This window comes from Equus przewalskii, chromosome 2 (assembly GCF_037783145.1).
Source record: "Equus przewalskii isolate Varuska chromosome 2, EquPr2, whole genome shotgun sequence".
NCBI lineage: Eukaryota > Metazoa > Chordata > Mammalia > Perissodactyla > Equidae > Equus > Equus przewalskii.
This window is the reverse complement of record NC_091832.1, coordinates 12,182,728-12,201,057: the sequence shown is the minus strand read 5'-3', so window position 1 is coordinate 12,201,057 and position 18,330 is coordinate 12,182,728. Positions and strand designations below refer to the sequence as shown.

Here is an 18,330-nt window from a genome sequence, read left to right as displayed (position 1 = left end):
TTATGCACAACAGCCAAAAGCTGGAAACAATCCCAATGTTCATCAAAGCCAAAATTCCAGATAAATAAATTAAAATGTGGTATATACATATAATGGAATACCATTCAGCCTTAAAAAGAAAGGAAATTCTGACACATGCTACAACATGGATGAATCTTGACGACATTATGCTAAGTGAAATAAGTCAGTCACAAAAGGACATATATTGTATGATTCCACCTATATGAGGCACCTACAACAGTCAAATTCATAGAAATAGAAAGTAGGATGGTGGTTGCCAGGGGCTGGGGAGAAGAGGAGGAAAGGGGAGTAAGTGTTTAACGGATAGAATTGGAAAGATGAAATAGTTCTAGAGACAGATGGTGGTCATAGTTGAACAACAATGTGAATGTACTTTATGCCACTGAACTGCACATTTAAAGATTCTTAAATGATGAGGGGAAAAAAATAAGAAATGAGCGCCACTTTGGCAATGGGAGAAAAGGGACAAGAGAAAGAGAAGGACATGTCTTCAGCATCAATGTATATATATTTTTTCCTTCTCTAGGTTCAAAATTTTCCAAAACCACATTTTACCCAAAAAGCAAATCTGTCCTAGAGTCTTGTTTCTCAAAATGAGCTGTGTGAACAGTGCATCAAAATGACCTGGGGAGATTGTTAAATGGAGGTTCCTACGCCCCATCCCAATTGATTCTTGTGCATGCAAAGATTGTGGAACCATTGCCTTAGAAACAGAAAGGTAAGGAAAATTGAGTACCTATAAGTATCTTTTATCCTAAAACCCGTAGCTATCCTAAGTGTATGTTTCATTTATTCAGAAATCTATCCTCAATATAGTATTAAAAGTAATAGTTAATCACATCCATAATTTAAAGATTTTCTTGTCACTTTTTGATAGGGGAAAAAAACATTTAGAAACTTTTGAAATGTCCTAACACATTTTCAAAATGGTAACTAATCTTTAAATGACAAATAGTGGGGCAGTAAAATGTTTTAACTACTAATTCTCAAAAACGATTTTTTTTAAATTGTATTTAATTATAGTAGCATTCTTGTTACCTTGAAATATCCCCCCAGTACCATTCTGCATCCTGAAGAGAAACAGAACTGTCCTTTATTCCATTTGAAATGCCTGAAGTCATTGGCTTAGGTGGCTTTGGTGGAAGAGCTAGAAGAGAAATAAACATTATTTTGTAGATGTAAATTATTATTTGTTTTCTAATTTCCTCAGTCAGGAACAGCTTATTAACCAATGAATGTTAAGATTCAAATAATTATAAATCAAATTAAGTATTATTTTATGTTAAATGTTGAACATTAGCCAAAGAAGGAATCCTTTTAGAATTCTACCAATAATTGCCTGAAAAGTGAAACTGTCCAGCTATTTGGGTTTTTTCCCTTCTTAAAAAAGTATTAACTTTTAATTCTGAACAGACATCCAAAAAAACTTCACTATCTCTCAAAAGACAATGCGAAGTCCCTTCATAAACATTCAGTCCAAAAGTCATTAAGCAGGACTGGTCATGATGGCCAAGAGTTCGTATCAGAGTCCAAAGCAGGTGAGAGAGAATTATGTCCATACAGGGGGGCAGCAGCACAGCCCAAGATCTCAGAGCTCAAGCAGGGTGAAGAGATGCGCGGGCTGTTGAAGCTCAGTGAAGTAATAAGGGCATTGGCATGGGGCCCGGGTGGCACAGAATGTTGGAAACCTAGCCAATGAGGACACATTGAGGTGGGTATCCCAATGCAATGGGACAATGCCAGATAAGAGTGAAAAGTTTCCACTTGAGTAGGGGATGGGAGGTGGCAGGGAAAATGCAGCAATAGCTATAAGAGATTGGGTACATACAGAGAGATGGATCAAATAAGTAAACCTATTAAAGATAATAGAAGCCAGGTTTCTTATAGTCTAAAAAGGAAGTTACAAATACAGAAAGGTAAAAAAATAGAATGAACCCTCTGGTTTGGACTGGAATGGCAGCTATTGATGTGAACTCAATATATAGACAGACAGAAGTAAATGTCTGTACATATAGGGAATACGACTCTTCCCTAGCTCTGTCCTGAGAGGTCCTGGGATCAGCAATAGCCCAATATGCACACCTAGCACCCAGATCTTGGTTTCTCATGCTATTCTCTACTGAAAGGAACCAGGGCCCTTTGGAAAAATACCTGATTCCAGGGCTGGAGTAGAGCCAAATGAACCTGGAACATCATCCTGTGCCAAAAAATAAGCAAGCACTCAAAGAATGAGGGGCCATGACAAAAGAACAAAGAAACCAGCTCAAAGGGGTTCCCAATACCAAATCTGGAACAACTGGAACATCAATACAAACAATAACAGTAAGGGAATATAAGCCATTAAACAAAACAGGAATCTATGTGTCCATGAAGATATAAATAAATACATGAAAAAACTGAGAGATTAATGAGTAAGAGGATTTATATAATCCCAAAGGGCCTTCCCACAAAATGCTTATTAATCACAAAAGTAAAAAGACTAATATAATAGTAAAGAAGCCTAGCAAACAAAAGTAATCAATGTTAATATCACCAGTAATAGTGAGATATAGGCCCCTAATAGGATGCACTGAGGAGGCTACAAAATCACTTTTGTGATATTCCTGCCAAATATGCATAAACTGAATTTAATCATGAGGAAACATCAGACAAACCAAAATTGAGAGACATTCTACAAAATAACTGGACTGTAATATTCATAAATGTCAAGGTCACAGAAGTCAAGAGAGACTGACTTTCTGGAACTATACCAGTTTGAAGAAAACTAGAGAATAATGACTGTCAAACACAATGTATGATTCTGGACTGGATCATATTGTTATAAAGGACATTATTGGGACAATGGACAGAACTTGACTGGGATCTGAGGATGAGATGGCAATTACACATTAATGTTAATTTTCTGATTTTGATGGTTATATTGTGGTTATGTAGGAGAATGTTCTTGTTTGTGGGAAATACATACAAACAGGGTCATCATGGGTTACCATGTTGGCAACTTACTCTCAATGGCTCAAGAAAATCAAGTTATTTGTACTGTACTTGCAACTTTTCTACAAGTTTGAGATTTCCAAAATTTTTTCAAAATTAACAAAAAAGGAGAACATTGATGGGAAAGGGTAACAATGTGAATATTGTCTTCAAAACAGAGACTCTTTACTGTCAAATGATTTTCAACAAAGGTGTCAAGACAATTCAATGGTGAAAGAACAGTTCTTTTGAAAAATGGTGCTGGAACAACTGGATATCCACATGCAAAAGAATGCAGTTGGCAACATCTCTATCTCACTCTGATTGCAAAAATTAACTCAAAATGGACCAAAGACCTAAATGTAAGAGCTAAAACTATAAAACTTTTAGAAGAAAACAGGCTTAAATCTCCATGACCTTGGATTAGGCAATGGTTTCTTAGATATGACACCAAAAGCACAAAAATTAAAAAAAAAAAAAAAAGATAAACTGGACTTCATCAAAATTAAAAATTTTGTGCTCAAAAGATACCATCAAGAAAGTGAAGACAACCCACAGAATGAGAGAAAAGCTTTGTAAATCATATATCTGATAAAAAAAATTTGTATCCAGAATACATAAAGAACTCTTGCAACTAAGTTATAAAAAGACAAACATCCCAATTAAAAATGGGCAAAGGATCCAAATATTTTTCCAACAAAGATATACAAATGGCCAAAAAGCACATAAAAAGATACTCAATATCATCAGCTATCAGGGAATGAAAATCAAAACCACAATGGGATACCACTTCACACCCACTAGGATGACTTTAACCAAAAAGATAGATAACAACAAGTGTTGGTAAGGATATAGAGCAATTGGAACTCTCATACACTACTGATGCAAAAGTAAAATGATGCAACTGCTTGGAAAACAGTCTGGCAGTTCCTCAAAAGGCTAAACATAGAGTCACCATATGACCCAGGAATTTCAATCTTAGCTATATATTCAAGAGAAATGAAACACACATCCACAAAAACATTTGTATATGAATGTTCACAGAAGCAGTATTTACAATAGCTAAAAATTGGAAACAACCCAAATGTCCACCAACAGATAAATGAATACATAAAATATGGCATATATCCATAACACCGAATATTATTTGGCAATAAAAAGGAATGAGATATGCTATATAACATGGATGAGCCAGGAAAACATTAGGCTAAGTGAAGGAAGTGAAAGAAGCCAGTCACGACAAACCATGTATTATGTTTCCATTGATCAGAACAGGCAAATCTATAGAGACAGAAAGTAGATTAATGGCTGCCTAGGGCGGGGTGGCGGGGGGGGGGGGGGGGAAGGGAATGACAGCTAAAGTGTGCAGGGTTTCTTTTTGAGGTAATGAAAATGTTCCAGAATTGTTTGTGGTGATGGTTACATAACTCAATGAACATACTAAAAAATATTTAATTATACGCTCTAAGTGGGTGAATTGTATGGAATGTGAATTATATTTCAATAAAGCTGTTACTTTAAAAAAACCAAATATTGGACTTCTGAAATTATAAGATGGAGGAGAGCTTGCTATAATCCATACTTTTTTTCTAAGTGACTACTTACTTAAACCTGCCTTGTTTGAAAAGAATTTGATGTGGCATATAAAAGTAGCTATAGGAGGAACTATAATTTTGCAAAATTTATAATTCTTCCACTTATCCACTTATAAGGATTAACAGTTTAAATCTGTGCTATAGCTATGAAAGGTACAGAGACAAGGCATTCCTAGCATTCCTAGCACTCAAAACAGCAAATCTAGAGAGAACGACACATAGAAACACCTAACCATAACACTCAGCAGAATGAGGTAAATACTATAATAAAGGCAAAAGCAAAGTATAACGAAACCCAGCAAAAGGAGCAATTGATCCCCTCCTGGGGAAACTTTAAGTTCAACCACTAAGCTTCTCAAACCTAGTCTTTACTGAACTGAGCGCCACAACCAGCAGGGCCTAACAAGAACCAATCTGGCTCCTTGAATCAGCAGGTGGATTACACTCTCATCACCAAAAGGAGTCACAGAGACTTGCTGTTGTCTATATCCCTTCTCTGGAGGAGGAGCCAGCTCTGAATGGAGTTGACCAGGCTGCATGCGGAAGCTGCTATTTACGGATAATGATAGTTCAGAGATAGCTCTACCACCAACAAACATATAATGACCATTTCACGTCTATTACAGAGGACTGCCCGTAGCCTCATTGTATTTGCTTTTATCATCTGCAGAAATATAAGAAGAATGAAATGATTACAAAGTAGTTCCTACATAAAGTTGCTAAAAGAACATAATCATAATGAACTGAAAGATCTGAAATGAATGCAATACTGGCCTATTCTACATTCTTATCTATCATCACTCCATACATATAATAAACAAATATTTATTGAAGACCTCCTATGTTCTAAAAGCTGGGAATATAGCAATGAACTAGATAAACACAGTCTCTATACTTACAGACTTTATAATTCAAAGGATAAATTTCAAGGTAATTCATTACTCTTAAAATCATGAGTATGTTCAAATTTAGCTCAACTAAACCAACCTGAGTTTTCAAACTAAATGTTTTGCTTTCTCCAGTAGTTGATCTCCATCCCTGTGTAAATTATAGAATCTACTGAACAAAAACTAAATAAAAACCTACCTTAAATAACCTTCCAATTATACGTAAATAAGCAGATGTGTATCTATACGTTGCTTCCAGATCATATTATAAATAAAGGTAAAAAACTTATAAATCACATACATTTTAAGTAGGTCAAGTGGACCATATTGAGGGAAAAGCTAATTAGGGTACATTATCTTTCAACTCCTTGACAAAGTAGTTCTTGCATCGGGTGAGCACTGCAGTGCTCAGTGATAAGTTAAACACACTTGAGCAAATACCTTCCTAAGTATCCATAAAATACCTAACACTTTTACTTCTGCTTAGTAGGCAATGAAAAGTATTTCTCTTTCCATTTTGAGAAACTATATTGCAAGTTTTTAAATATTGGCAATACAAAAAGATATTTTAAATTCTGTTTTAATTCATATGTAGATACATGAACAAACATACACACATGTATGTACGTGTGTGTATGTATGTATGTGTGTGTATACAGATGTGTATATATGCATAAAGACATCTGGAAGAATACAGAAACTATTTTTTCCCAAGTAATTTTATTAGGATTATAATGGTTTATAACACTGTGTAATTTCTCATGTAATATTATCGTTTATCAATTCCTGGATACACTTCATTGTGCTCACCCCCAGTAGTCTAATTTTTATCCATCATCATACATATGTGCCCCTGTCACCAACTATTGATAGCGCATATAACAAGGATGGGGGAAGTAACATAGGGGAGGACTTTCTTTATCTACGTACGTGTGTTTTAAAAACAACGAAAACCAAAATGATGGGTTATGAGTAATTTTTAAATTTAATTTATTGTGTTTTCTGACTTAAAAAAATTTTTTTTGCAAAAATTCACTTTGATATTTTTTAATCAAAGTATTCAGGGGCTGCAGCACTGAAAAAAATTATTTCTTTGGGGCCAGCCCCAGTGGCCTAGTGGTTAAGTTCAGGGTACTCTGCTTCAGCAGTCCAGCTTCGGTTCCTGGGCGTGGACCTACACCATTTGTCTGTCAGTGGCCATGCTGTTGGGGCGGCTCACATACAAAAAGAGGAAGATTGGTAACAGATGTTAGCTCAGGGCAAATCTTCCTCAGCAAAAAGAGGAAGATTAGCAACAGACATTAGCTCAGGGTGAATCTTCCTCAGCAAGAAAAAAATAATAGTTTATTTGGTCATACTCTACAAACAATAAGTTAAAGTATTCTATCAAAGTTAAATGTACTGAGGTTACTTACTGTAGTGCACTGTGATATGCAAAGGAATATTCCTGTTCTTACGAAATACATAGTGAGGTATTTAGGGGTTAAGGGCGAGGATGAATACAACTTATTCTCAAATAGTTCAGAAAAAAGCAATATTATTTTATATAAAGAGAAAATATGAATGATAAAGCAAATATAGAGTAAAATGTTAACAACAGGTGAACCTGAGTAAAGGATGTATAGGTGTTCTTCGTACTCTTATTTTCGCAACTTCTCTGTAAGTTTGAAATTATTTCCAAATAAAATTTTTAAAGTATTTTTTTAATTAAGAATCAGAGTTAGGTACTTATTAAAACCAGGGAGGAATGGCAGATCTCAGTCCTCATATTCTACGCTGGGATTTGACTTTATGAAGGATGGCTTTAAATCAAAAATGGAAGAAAAAAAAGCTAAAACAATATTTGAATGTATGTCCCAGTATGTGCTGGGTGTAGAAGAGGCATTCAAGCCTCTTGATTGCAAGTACCACAAAACCAGGAGCAGCGACCTTTCCCTCATTTCGGGGTCAAGTTTTAACCAACATTCTGTCTGAAACCCTAATCAAAGACATCCTTAATTCTGTAGCCCAAACATGCAGCACAGTGCCTGGTACACATTCAGTAAATGAGTTCATTCAACAAATACTGATTGAGCACCTACTTATTCTAGGGCTTTGTTTCTTTCATTCGTAAAATGCGGCTAAAGCTTTAGTACCTACATCCTATGAGAATTCAATGAGTTAATATGTGTAAACTTAAAACAGCATACGACACACAGCAATCAATAAACACTAGCTGTTAGCTAGAGGTGCTGGCTGGATGCTAAAGACAGCAACAAGACAGACAGTCCAAAGAGCAATTCAAATGAGTAAAACATACAATTACTACACTGTAGTTAAACACAGTAAAAGAGAAAGTATTCTTAAAGTATATTCAAAAGGGTGAATATTATGGTATATGACTTATATCTCAATTTTTTAAAAAGACAGAAAGAATAGGGTACCATGGAGGCCAAAATAAGGGAACTGAATCTAGAGGGAATGGAGGAAGACAAGATTTCTAGTGTCCCAGATTAAAGGAACAGCATGTATTAAAAAAAAAAAAAAGTCCTAGAGAATTAAAATAACTGCCTGGCACAGAGGGAGTATGAGATGGGGAACAGTGGAAGTTCATTTCAGCCACCTGTCATCTCCTGTATTCTCATCCCAATATTGCTCTGAGCTGCCTCCCCACTAAACCATCTTCTCACTGCTCATCATTCCATTTTGTCCTCTGAAGCTTCCTCCCTGATCATTTTCCTCACCTTCTAATTAAACAAACTATTTTGTAACTTCATTATCTCCGCAGAAAGTGTTTTTTCCCACTTCCTAGCCTTCTCTGAAATCCAGCTCTCCCTGAAGGACACTACTAACCTTGCAGCCCTCTCTCTCGGAAGGCTGCTCATTTTCCCACACCTCATGTACTCTGGGCCTCTTTTCTTCCTTAGCTCTCAGTTCTCCTGGAAGGCTCTCTCTTCCTTCATTCACACCTTAAAACTGGTATTTCCTTGGCCCTCTTTTTACTCTGTACTCTCATCTACTCCCAGAGCTTCAAATACTACCTATACTCTGATACCAAAACATTTATTACTACAAAGTCTTTTCTAAATTTCTGATTGTCCAAGAGAAGACACCTAAAATGTGTCAGGCACTGTAGCAGTCACAGCAAATTAGACCAATGGTTCTCACACTTTAACGTGCTTATATATCACCCAAGGATCTTGTAAAATGTAGAGTATGGTTAGAACGGGATGAGTTGGAACCTGGATTCTGCATTTCTAACAAGCTCCCAGGTGCTGCCAAGGCTGCCAGTCCAAAATTTGAGCAGCAAGGAGCTTACAGATTCTCTCCAAAAAAGAGTCTATGGGGTAAAAAAAAAAAATTAGGCGAGTAGAGTAGCTAAACTACAGTAGATTAAATACATACAACGCTTCACTCCCTCTATAAATCACTCCAAATTGTCAATAAAATATATTTTTAAAAGTATAATCACACAATAACAAAGAGATCAGGGGAGGAAACAATAGCAGATGATAACACGACTTTAATACAGGAAAAGCAACCAGATGAATGTGACTTGGTATAGTGTAAAAACTGAAACCTAACCCTGAAGAGAGAAAGTCCAGCAGAAAAGCAATCTGATTCACACCACTGTACTCTGGAAAAACCAGGAACTGGAGACATAAGGCATCTCTGAAGGGAGGACTGAGGGATAGGGCTGAAAACAGGAGCTGAAACAGCTGAAAGTCTATAGAAAGAGCAGTTGGAGCCCCAGTTCTCCTCCCCAACCCACAAACAACCAAACAACTCCTGCTGCCCTACTCTAGACAAAGGTTGCCTGTCAACTCATCAGCCCAGAGAAACAACGAGAGAGAGACTGGACTTAGGGAACACCAAGCACAGCTGGGACTAGCGGCAAGCCCCTTACTGAAAACAACAGAACTAAGGAAACGTCTACTAAACAGGTAGATGCCCCAACCCCGTTCCCCACTTCTGTTCTCTGAACACTGAGCCACCAAGCTTGTATCTCCAGGCAGGAGTTAGGGAGATTTTTCTCTGGAGAAACTGACAAGACCCCCCAAAAGATCTAAAAATATGGATATTTGGGGGTTACCAAGGCAAAAGATATTCATAATCTGTCACCTTTCAGAAAGCCTTCAGTTTAATACATCCTGTCCATTTACATGGAGCTTCAAATCAGCTTTTTAGTATCTCCTTCTTAAATAAGAACAAACCCTTTAAAAAGGAAGGAAATTCTGACACATGCTACCACATGGATGAATGTTGAAGACATGTCCTCATGAAGACATGAAGACCTTGAAGAAAAAGCCAGTCACAAAAGGACAAATATTGTATAGTTTCTCTTATATGAGGTTCCTAGAGTAGACAAATTCATAGAGACAGAAAGTAGAATGGTGGCTGCCAGGTGCTGGGAGGAAAGGAAGTGGGGAGTTAGTGTTTAATGGGTACAGAATTTCAGGTAGGTAAGACGAAAAAATTCTGAAGATGAATGAATGGTTGCACAACAATGTGAATGTACTTAATGCCACAGAACTGTATACTTAAAAATGGTTAAAACGATAAATTTTGCTAGGTAAATTTACCATAATCAAAAAAAAAAAAGAACAAACCACAAGACATTTGAGGAAAGCCATCAACATTAAAGAACACCAAAACAAATGGAAAAAAAAGAACTTACGAGTAAACAAAGAATTCAAGGAGAAGAAAACTTCACACACAAAAAAGTACAATATCCTCGGAAATATTGCATCTATGAAACAGAAACAAGATGTATAACAAAGTAACACTGAAAAACAAAAGCTCTTTTATATTAAAATTATGATAGAGGGTTTTTAAAAAACCTTAATTTACAAGCTGGCAGGCAGACTTGAGGAAATCTCCCATGAAGTGGAACAAAAAGAGAAAGTAATGAAAAATAGAAGAAAAGAGAGAATTAGAGGATAAACCCAGAAGATCCAACATTGAACTAATAGAAGTTCCAGAAAGCAGAAAGAGAGAAACTATTAAAATAAGAAAAAATTTTCAAAAATGAAGTACATACATTTCCAGGATGAAAGTACTCACAGAGTATGCCACACAATGAACGAAAAAGACCCACATCAAGGCACATCTCTGTGCAATTTCACATCAGCAATAAAGAAAAGGTCCTAAAATCTAGCATAAGGGAAAAAAGGTCACAAAGGACTAAGGCCTAGAATGTCTTTGGATTCCTCAACAGCAACACTGGAAACTAACACCACCAGAGAAAAATCTTCAAATTCTGAGGGAAAATTATTTTCAACTTAGAATTATGTGTCACGTCAAATTATCAATTACATATGAGGATAGAACTGACATTTTCAGACATACAAAGTCTCAAACAGCTTATATCTTGGCATCATTCTTAGGAAGCTCCTGAACATGTGCTCTACTAAAATGAAGAAATATGCCTAGAAAAGAAGATGATGCAGGATTCAGGAAAATGGATGCCAACACAGGAGAGAGCAAAGGCAATCCCCTGGGATAATGGTGAACAGGAGTACCAGGATATCAACTGAAAACAATAGTTGGGATTCTAGCAAGAGAATGAAGGGCGACTTAAGGGGTCTGTTGAAGTAAAAAAAGATAGAAATGATAGATTATCTGATGTTTAACCATACTGAGATGAGTTTTATAGTTCTGTCAAAAAGTATGGGGTTGGCGGGGCTGGCCCCGTGGCCGAGTGGTTAAGTTCGAGCGCTCCGCTGCAGGCAGCCCAGTGTTTCGTTAGTTCGAATCCTGGGCGCGGACGTGGCACTGCTCATCAAACCACGCTGAGGCAGCGTCCCACATGCTGGAAGGACCCACAACCAAGAATATACAACTATGTACCGGGGGACTTTGGGGAGAAAAAGGAAAAAAATAAAATCTTTAAAGAAAAAAAAAGTATGGGGTTGGGGGCTGGCCTCGTGGTCAAGTGGTTAAGTTTGTGCGCTCCACTTCAGTGGCCCGGGTTTTGCTGGTTCAGATCCTAGGCACAGACCTAGCACTGCTCATCATGGCCTGATCATGGCGCCATCCCACATAGCAAAGCCAACTGGAATATACATCTACGTACTGGGGGGCTTTGGGGAGAGGAAAAAGAAAAAAAAGTATAGGAATAATACTGTGACAAGTACCTTAAAAAATCCGGTAAATGTTTAAAAACTAAGGCAATTACTAATTCCAAGAAAAAAGCAAATGTAATAATTATATACTAATGACTTGTCTGTGAACAGTTTTACATAATCATAATATTGTAAACACTAAAAGATAATTTAAGAAACAATTACAATTGTGATATAAATATACTGAGAAAACGGGTAAAGGGAAAGAGTGTGTATGGTATAAGAAAACTAAATCCCCAACTTCCTTAGAAGGAATAAATAATGTCAAAAATGAGAAAATGTAAAAGAGTAGTATAAGCATATTATGAAAAATAGGGAGGTAAAAAGCAGAAGAAAAGCTGAGTTAAGCGTTGCCTCTGTAGATTAGAAACCGGAGATGGAGAGAGGAGGGCAGGGAGCTGCTGTTTTTCTTTCACTATAAACCTTTAAGCACCTTTTGACTTTTTAAACTATGAACATGTATTGCTTTGATAAAAATAAAAATTAAATTAAAAGAAACCCAGGTTTATTCTAGTTCTGCTGCTTAAACGAGATTTGGTAAATTATCTCACCTCTCTAAGCCTTAGGTTCAATGATACGTTAAAGCCAACACATAAAGGCTAGTGAGAGTTGACTGTTAAATTTTCAGGAATTTTGCAAGCCATTGTTATACAGTCATTATCAAAAACTAAATCATACAAATGCACAATTAAATAAAATATACTAAAAATAAAGGTAATAAGCACAAAATTCATCACTTCCTGAATATTTTACTACACCATATTTAACTATGTCTTTATAGTTATTTACATCTACTGTATTTATGTAGTAGAAATACTTTGTGCTACTGCACATCTCTTTCAAACTCTGCATTCGGTATACGACATTGGTAGCTTGAAATCAGCCACGATGGGAGTAATTACACTTCAGAAATCAGCAAACACTACGAATCAGAGCTTGATTTACTGTTGTATTGATTATCTACCAGAGATCATCAAACTATGGCCCTCTGCCTGGTTTTGTACAGTGTAGAAGAATGGCTTCTATATTTTTAAATGGTTGGAAATACACACACACACACACACACACACACAAAGAATATGCAACAGAGACCATATGTGGCCTACAAAGCCTAAAGTATTTACTATCTGGCTCTTTACAGAAAAAGTATGTCCATCTCTGATCTAGACTTAAGAAAGTGATAGAGAAAATGTTACTGGAGTAGAATAATCTTAATTCCATGGCTGCAGCTTCAGTGTAACAAGAAATTATATGATACTCAAAAAACAAATATATCTTCCTCACCAAACCGATTACTCCTATCTACTCTATCCTAATAAAGAACATCACTATGCATTTGTCAAAACTCATAGAATTGTACACCAAAAGAGTCGATTTTACTACGTGTAATTTTTGAATTTTCTTTAAATTACATGTGTAACTTTTTAAATGAAAATGACTTGCTTCAACTCCCTAGAGATTCTGATTCAGTTGATCCAGAATGAAACCTGGGCATCTGTGTTTTTTAAACACAAATGGTAATTCTGATTTAAACGGGGATGAGAACCCAGTTTCGAATCCCACAAACATGTGCTGACTTCTATGCTTACTCCAACACTCTCCCTGTTCTTTCACCTCTGAGACCTCCAGTTCCTCAAACTCATTACTTCCTATAAGACGCCGGTCTTCACTCCCTCTCTACCTCAACTAATACCCTCATTTCTTTTGTCCCTCTTATCCTCCTTTCAACTGCGCCTGCCTGGCAAGACTCCAGCCACAGTTCAATCCATTTTCATGCTTTTTCTGCCCTGTCCTTAGGCTGCTGCGGGGCGGGGAGGGGGGGGGGGGGGGGGAAGCTACACCATCTTCAGTTTGGTTTCACTAGCAATGGTCTCCAATCACAAGCAGACTCTCAACGCAATCCAAAAATCTTTCCCCTCTCTCCCACTCTTCACTCGGCTATTTCAAACCTTCTCACCCTTCCTCAAACATCATATTCCACCTCTCCTCACTCATTTTTGGTAGCTCCTGTTTCACCTCCTACATAACAGAGAAAATACAGACTGTGAGTAGAGAGCTACTTCAGTTTGCTGCCATTCACCGACAAATTTATGTGCCTCTACATCCATTTTTTCTTTCTTCTCTAAATTACTCACTCTACCAAATGCTCTGGATCTCAACTCCTTTCACCACCAGAGGGACCACAGTCCTCCAATACCCTATTCCTACCCTCTAGCCTCTCCTGCTTTACTGGCTCCTTTCCTACAAGCTCATAAATATGCCCAAATTACTCAACTACAGGTCCCCTGACAGAAGTGGCTCCTTTGGGTTATAAACTCTTTTGAAGAGCTGATGAAAGCTTTAAGGCTTCTCTCCAGACAAATGTACATATACACAAAGTTTGCATATAATACTGGGAGAGGGAGGTCCATAAATCCTAGGTTAACACTATAACTTCTACTATCTTTTCTCCTTCATACCCAAGCTTTTTCAAAGAGCCGTACACTGCCTCTCTCCTCTTAAATTCCCTCCTGCATCCAGTGCAATCCTGCCTCACAACTCCACTGAAACCACTCTTGCCAAGGTCAGGGATGCTGTTGCTAAATTCAGGAGACACTTATCAGTCCTTTAGCAGTAGCATTTGATACTGCTAACAATTCTCTCCTTTTTGAAACACCCTCTTTACTCAGCATCTGAGACCCTACAAAAAGTACAAAATACTTTTTCCATCTCTCTGGCCATTCTTTCTGTCATAGGCTCCTTTTCCCAGGCCAGATGGGGGTTATCATCAAGGATCTATCTTTGGTTGCCTCCTCACCCCACCACTCCACACCAACGACATCACAAACTGGCAGCCATAAGGCTGATTTTAGCGGTCAGAACTGTACTGTTTTGACCTTGCAGCGAGTATTTTCCCCCCAACTCCATGAACCATGAACAGAAGAACAGACAAACAAAATGTGGTATATAAATATAACAGAATATTATTCAGCCTTAAAAAGGAATTAAATTTTCAGACAGGCTACAACATGAATGAATATTGAAAACATTATGCTAAGTGAAACAAGCCAGACAAATATTGTATGATTCAACTTATATGAGGTACCTAGAATAGGCAAATTCATAGAGACAGGAAGTAGAACAGAGGTTACCAGGAGCTGTGGGGTGAGGAGAATGGGGAATTATTGTTTATAGGTACTGAGTTTCTGTTAGGAATGATGAAAAGTTCTGGAAATGGATAGTGGTAATGGTTGCACAACATTCTGAAGGTACTCAATGCCACCAAATTGCACACTTAAAAGTGGTTAAAATAGGGGCCAGCCCGGTGGCGCAGCAGTTAAGTGCACAGGTTCTGCTTCAGCGGCCTGGGGTTCGCCGGTTTGGATCCCAGGTACGGACATGGCACTGCTTGGCAAGCTGTGGTAGGCGTCCCACATATAAAGTAGAGGAAGATGGGCACAGATGTTAGTTCAGGGCCAGTCTTCCTCAGCAACAAAGAGAAGGACTGGCGGCAAATGTTAGCTTAGGGCTAATCTTCCTCAAAAAAAAAAAAAAGGTTAAAATAATATATTTTATATTGTATATATTAAAACAATAACTCCACAACCCGAATCTTTTCTTTTTGTCTTCCTACACAGTATCAAATAAAGGGTTAGGGTGATTTTTACTAAAATAGTCATGACATAGATAACACACTGTTCTCTTGATATAGTGCAGCAGTTTTTAAAGTGTGGTCCACTTTCAAAGTGGGGTCCTTGGGAGCCCCTGAGACTTTTTCAGGGGCTCCAGAAGGTCAAAATCATTTTCATATTAATATTTGCCATTTTCACTGTTACGGCTCACTTACTGTGTGAAAGCATCTTGGATAAAGGATAAATCAGAGCAGTGGCATCCAACTGTACTATTTCACTATTTCATCAGAATAGTCACTCTATTCTTCACTATCACACACTTGGAGTTTTAAAAAGAAGTGAGTGATACTTAAAAATGTCCAATATGAAGCAGTAAAAAATTAATTTTATTAAATCTCTAGCTTTATTTTATTATTAGAACATAGAAATTCTTAAATTTTACAAATCTTGACCCTTGAGCACACATCTTAAAATTTTAATATTCTGTGTGACAAAATGAAAAATGCACATAAGCAGTTCTGCACAATGCAACATAATGGTTATCTTGAAGAAGAACACTTCTGTGATTCACTTGTAAGCTACTTTCTTCATGGAACTCTACTTTTACTTAGAAGAATGACTAACAACCTACAACTATTCAGACTTGGGGATACGGCAGACATTTTCCTTAAAAATGAACAAAGTAAGCCTGTCACCTTGCAGAAAACTATGGACAATATTTGTTGCCACTGATCAAATCAAGCTTTCAAAAGAATATTATAATTTTGCAAAACTTGAAAGCTTCCCAATAACTTAATATTTTTTTTGCTGAGATTAACAGTGGTATTAACATGATTGCTTAACATTGCAGAAGGAAATATGAAAACATTTGGAAGACCCACATAATTCAGTCAACCAATATTTTCAAAAAGATTGCTATAAATTGAATGTTTATATCCCTCCAAAATTCACATGTTAAATACTAACGCCCAGTGTGATGGTAATTGGAGGTGGGGTCTTTGAGAGGTGATTAGGCCATGAGGGTGGAGGCTACATAAATTCGATTAGTGCCCTTCTGAAAGAGACCCCAGAGAGCTCCCTCGCCCCTTCTACCATGTGAGGACACAGCAAGAACACAGCCATCTATGAACCTGGAAATGAAGCCTTACCAGACACCAAATCTTGACCATGGACCTCTCAGCTTCCAGAACTGTGAACAGTAAATTTCTGCTGTTGAAAAGCCACACAGTCTACAGTATTTTTGTTTATAGTAGCCCAAGTGGACTACAACAAGGACCAGTACATGATGTTACAAAATCACGCATGGGTAAGAAACTCATTCAAGTGCAAGACAGACCAATGGATTTTCACATAGAGTATGAAAGCTTCTTTGATATGGTTTCTAATTCTACATTTCAACTAACTTTTAAAATACTACCACTTGTCAAGTTTTGGTGTAGTATCAAGAAGAACTTAAATATTAATATTAATCAATATTAAAATACCCCTCCCTTTTGCGACTACATATTATAAGGCTAGATTTTTCTTTGCAGACTTCAAAACAACTTATCACGACAGATTGAAAGAAGCAGATATGAGAATCCATACGTCTTTTATTAAACCAGACAGTAAAGAGATTTGAAAAAAATGTAAACCAATGCCATTCTTCTAACTAAGTTTTGGAAATCAAATTATTTTTCATTAAAAACATGTCATTTGTGTCATATGTAATAGGTTTTTTACTGTTATTTTAAGAATAAAATAAACATGTTTAAATTTTCTCAGTTTTAATTTCTATTAATAGTCAATAACAATAGATATAACTCACATAAACAAAAACTCTTTAAGGTCTTCAATAATATTTAAGAGTGTAAAGCATCCCAAAACCAACAAGTTTGAGAACTGCTGATCTAGTCAGACCTTTGTTTCAAAAAGAGATTTTTTTTCATTACCACCCTTTGGTCAAGTTCAAAAAGGGTTTATGTACAACTGAATTGCACCCTGAAACCAAAAAAAAGGCTAGGATAAAGAATAGGCTCAGGTTCTGATCCTACAACTTATTCAGAAGGATGTATTTGTTAAGGAACAAAACAGGCTCAGTGAAAGGGATCAGAATACGCCACCTTGAAATATGCCACTTTGGCATAAGGATTATTTTGAGCTGAAGGCAAATAAAAGACAGCAAACACAGGAGGAACTCTCTGTCTTCCCCCTTTCTGTCTAAGAGCAGGGCCTATATATCCATTTGTAAAGGAGTCTCCCTCTCCCATACCAGGAAGAGGAAAATGACTTAGTCACTGGAGATGAGACAGCACTAACTTGAGTCTGCATAAACAAATCTTACTAAAATAACCCTTGTTGTCCATTAGTTTCTCCCATATATTTACCTTCCCACAATCTACTGCTCCTAGAAGACCAGTTTTCCTTTGTCTAGTCACCTCTCCACAATTTATTACCCTTTGTTAAAATGGTATACAAGCTCTCACTGGTTTTTTGAAAATATAAACAAAATAGACAACCTTTAGCTAGACTCACCAAGAAAAAGAGAGGACTCAAATAAATAAAATCAGAAATGAAAAGAGGAGACATTATACCTGATAGCACAGCAATATGAAGGATCCTAGGAGATTACTGTGAACAACTATATGCCAAAAAATTGGACAACCTAGAAGAAATGGATAAATTCCTAGAAACACACAACCTATCAAAACTAAATCACGAAGAAATAGAAAATCTGAACAGACCAATTACTAGTAAGGGGACTGAATCAGTAATCAAAAACCTCATGACAAAGTCAGTCGAGGACCAGATGGCTTTAACGGTAAATTCTACCAAACATTAGAAGAAGAAAACGTGGGGTGTGTGTGTGTCTGTGTGTGTGTGTGTGTCTGTGTGTACACAGAATATTATTCAGCCATAAAAAAGGAAATCCTGCCATTTGTGACAACATGAATGGACCTTGAGGGCATTATACTACAGTCATGAGCAGCATAGTGATCTTTCAGCCAACAACGGACCACATATATGATGGTGGTCTCATAAGGTTAGTATCATATTGCCTAGGTGTATAGTAGGCCATGTCATTTAGGTTTGTGTAAGTACACCCTATGATGTTCACACAACAATGAAATTGCCTAACGATGCATTTCTTAGAACATATCCT

The 18,330-nt window shown here is 37.0% G+C and overlaps 1 protein-coding gene across 8 annotated transcripts in view; it reads right to left on the bottom strand.

Moving 5' to 3' along the window:
• Positions 1-18,330, bottom strand: part of PIK3R3 (phosphoinositide-3-kinase regulatory subunit 3) — a 109,011-nt gene that overhangs the window by 51,403 nt on the left and 39,278 nt on the right. For all 8 annotated transcript variants that reach the window (XM_008521540.2, XM_070609750.1, XM_070609746.1 and 5 more), the window contains one exon: positions 1,060-1,168. In XM_008521540.2, coding sequence (XP_008519762.1) covers positions 1,060-1,168 — 109 coding nt within the window. The remainder of the gene's footprint in view (positions 1-1,059; positions 1,169-18,330) is intronic.